This window comes from Harmonia axyridis, chromosome 6 (genome assembly GCF_914767665.1).
Source record: "Harmonia axyridis chromosome 6, icHarAxyr1.1, whole genome shotgun sequence".
NCBI lineage: Eukaryota > Metazoa > Arthropoda > Insecta > Coleoptera > Coccinellidae > Harmonia > Harmonia axyridis.
In genome coordinates this window covers 31,724,222-31,727,985 of record NC_059506.1, presented here as the reverse complement: position 1 = coordinate 31,727,985, position 3,764 = coordinate 31,724,222, and the positions used below count along the sequence as shown (strand labels likewise).

Sequence of the window (3,764 nt, the reverse complement as noted above, 5' to 3'; positions counted from 1 at the left end):
GACATGTCCGTCACCTTGAAACACAACGACCTCTTTGTTCGTGTGGAAGAACCACTTGACAGTTATTTAAAATTATTTCGCGCTTCTGTAACATCACCTAGGTGGTGTTAGTTCCAAAAAAACAGGGCACTATCATTTTTCTCAAATATCTATAATTTTTTAATTGAATTTTAAACGGATAGTTGTTGAAAGAACTGATGAATATTTCGAAGTCAAATCAATTAAGTACACCTATTTGTTGTGTAAATAGTAGACGAACAGAATTGATAAGTTCAGGGTATGAATATCTGGGTTAAATTAGTTAATGGACAACCCTTTTTTTTTGGGAAACTGATTTTTTTATAGAATTTTTATAAAAATTTGAATTTCAATCAATTGAACCTCTCAAATATTAATTTATTTTTTCGTTTTCTCAAAATAAAATTCATGTTCAGAAGATTGAATTAGTATTTTGTGAAAAATTTACATGAATATGAATTTGAGAAAGAGCTCAAAAGCGTTCAACTTATTTTCAATGCTTTTCACGTTCTCATCTTCTAACTATTATTATTATTTCTTAGAAGTAATTTGCATAACAAGGAAGTTTTTAATGAATAAACTAATTTCAATCTATTTGTGTTGACAGAGATAACATAAAAAAGATCATTAATGAAACAAAAATAATTTATTACAATTTAATTTTTTTATTTTCAATATATACAATTTTATAGCTACATATACATTAACTAAATTAAAAATCGGGTCTTTTAAGAAGAACCTCTTTATCCATGGGTTCGATAATAGCACCCAACTTAGTTTTAACAACCGGTTTGGTCAATTTACGAAAAGCTGTCTCAGGAACAAAGGATCTTCCAACTGGTGCCCTAATACTAGCTTCAAAATCCTTGACCCTCTGAAATGGAAAAGGTAGTTCATCAACCATGTGAGATTTAACCTTTTTATCTGCGTCTTCATTAATAATAAGAAAACCCTTATTATCATCCCTCCTAGGAACTTTTTTAGGGGCTTTCACGATGAACCTTTTTCGTTTTCTTTTGCTTGGTACAACTCCAACACCTCCCCAGCATCCCCAGCCAGGCAATAATAAATTAACATCTTTCGGTTTATCTTTTTGAATAGTATCAGCTTTATCTTTGGCGAATTGTTCGACAAGATCAGTTTGGAAACAATCCGCAGCTTCTTCTTTCAGTTCTTGTTGCAAAATATCAAAATTATTTGGATTATCATCATCTTCATCCATATTAGTTATAAAATCTGGAATGATAGTATCTAGTTTGCTAATAACTATCTTTTGCTTTTTTTCTTTATTATTTACTTTTTGACTATTGTTTGATGTATCTTCTTTATTCGCAACTTTCAAATTCTTTTTTTTCAGAATATTATTCAAATCAGATAGTTCTCCTTCTGGTACTTGATCCTCATTCGAAGTTTGCAATAATGGCTCATCTAATTGAGGTCTTTTCCTTTCTATAGGTAGAGTTAGCAAACTTTCTTTTTCAACACTTTCAGTTTTTTTCTGTTTTTTTACAGATTTTATTGGATCAACCTGTTTTTTAATTCTATCTGCTTCTTTTACCAATTTATCGTTCATTTTTTTTTCCAATTCATCGAAAATAACATCTATGTTATCATCCACAAGTTCGACATCCCATTCTGAAGTAGCTGATGTATCCAAAGACAGTCTTTTCCGTTTTTTAGATTTTTTATTACTTTCAATTTGGATCTGTTCTGAAGCAATTTTCTTCTCAGTATTATTTTTTTTTATCTTATTTATTTTTTTGACTTTATTTTCTGATACTTCTACAACTTTATCTTCCGAGATATTCTCTACCTCTTCTACAGAGCCATTATCGACTTCTTCAGTCGATGTATTTTCTTGATCTGAATCATCAACAACTGAATTGTCTTTCTTGAGGTCTTCACTGCTATTTTCATTCAATTGAGTATCTTTCTTCACACAGTATTTAATGAAATCGTTTATGTAGTTAGTAACTTCGGGTTCAGATTGTAAATTTATGTCTGACCACAAAATACCATTTTTATGGCCACCTTCTTCGTTCTGAAGGACAAAATCATCTTCTGAATCACTAGCATTATTAATTTTTTGAGTTAGTTCTTTGCTCAATTGTAATTGTTGGGCTAACTCTGCTCTACTCTGTAATAAAACATAAGAATTAAAAATATAAAACAAAAATTGATCTCATGAAGGAAAGTGCTGTAATTATGATTACATTCAAATACTGTTATTGAATATTTGAATTATAATAATGATAATTTTTTTTATGCAAATAACTACACAGTAGTGATCAGAATTCACATTTAAAATAACTGAAGAAGCTACAGTGTATTGAAACAATCATTATTTAAATAATGAAATGTGGAAAGAGAATTACAGTAACTCAATTTTGAATCGAAGGAATTTTTATCAATGAAGACCAGTCTTTAATCATATTATAGCCTCTCTTACTAGTTACAATAAATGTTATTGATTAGATTCAAAATTATATAGACTATAACTCACCTCTTTATCATACTTGGCAATAATCTGCTTATTCTTGGCCCATTTTCCAGTGCTTTTATGCCTCAAACTGAATCTCTCATGAGCTCTTATCCTTTCTATTTCCTCTAGCCTTTTTAAAGCTTCATCTGGTTTAGTTTTTTTCAGCTCTTCGAATTCTTTGAGCTGCTGCTTGATTTTGGCCTTTTTCTGAATTCTATGGTATTTCTTACTTTTTATTTTGTTTTGTCTTCTAGCTTTAGCTTCCTGATAACCTTGATGAGCTCGAAGTTTAGCTTGTTCACTTCTCATTTTCTTCAATTCTTCAAGTGTTAATTTCACCGTTTCCTGATGGTTATCAACATGAATTTCTTCTACAAGTTGAGGATTATTTTTTTCCATTTCAATATCGAAAGTTGTTTTTAAAGTCCATTTTTTTGTCAAATCTAATTTGTCTTTGTCTCTTGTGGGTAAAGGGAACAGTAAGTCTGTGGATACTCGATTAGATGTGATAATTGGTTCCCATCGATCCAACTCAACTCTCGCTTTTTCATATGCTACTGTTCTATTGATTCGATCTGCTATTGGTTTCTCTAGAGGCTTTGGAAGAGTGCTGGATATTTGTTTAGTGCTGTCAACTTTCTTTTTGATGGCAGTATGCGTTTTTTTCTTCTGAAGAATATTTGCCAAATCATCAACATGAATTACACCTTTTTTACCTGTCACTGATTTAGCCAAATCAAATTCAGATATTTGCAAAGCTGGTTCAGTTCTGGATGCTTTCTTCAACTGCTGAGCTTTATTGAGACCCAAAACTTTGTCCAGCAATTTTTCATGTTTTTTATCGTCAAAGTCATCATCTGATTGAACAAAATCCTCATCTTCAATTGCCATTTTTGATTACAGAACAGAACAACGAACTAATAACCTATCACTTTCATATCAAACTTTCTACACTACGAAATACGAATCACGAATGTGTGCACGAGAAATAAATTATAGGCTAGGTTATGTTATATTTACGTACGGTTAATGAGGTTATGACGGTAGCATAGAGTAGAGATATATTTTTTACATATCTCTATGGTCCTTAGCAATTTTATAACATAAATTTATTTTTAAAATACAGTTTCTTCTCATGATTTCTATTATTTTCGTTTTAAAATTTTTGTCAGATTTGAAGAAGTTATGATGAAATAAAATTTTTCAATTATTTGGTGCTCATTCCTATCACAGTATTCTGTGGTTAAGGTCAGTTTTCCGGAAT

General features: G+C 30.5%; 1 protein-coding gene across 1 annotated transcript; it reads right to left on the bottom strand.

Annotated features, from left to right (window-relative positions):
• Window positions 1-660: 660 nt before the first annotated feature.
• LOC123683513 (U3 small nucleolar RNA-associated protein 14 homolog A) lies at window positions 661-3,521 on the bottom strand. Its single transcript, XM_045622604.1, has 2 exons — window positions 2,522-3,521; window positions 661-2,155 (listed from the first exon to the last, which is right to left on the bottom strand). Exons 1-2 carry the CDS (start codon window positions 3,389-3,391, stop codon window positions 731-733), a joined length of 2,295 nt encoding a protein of 764 aa, XP_045478560.1. The 5' UTR covers window positions 3,392-3,521; the 3' UTR covers window positions 661-730.
• Between the last annotated feature and the right edge of the window lie 243 nt (window positions 3,522-3,764).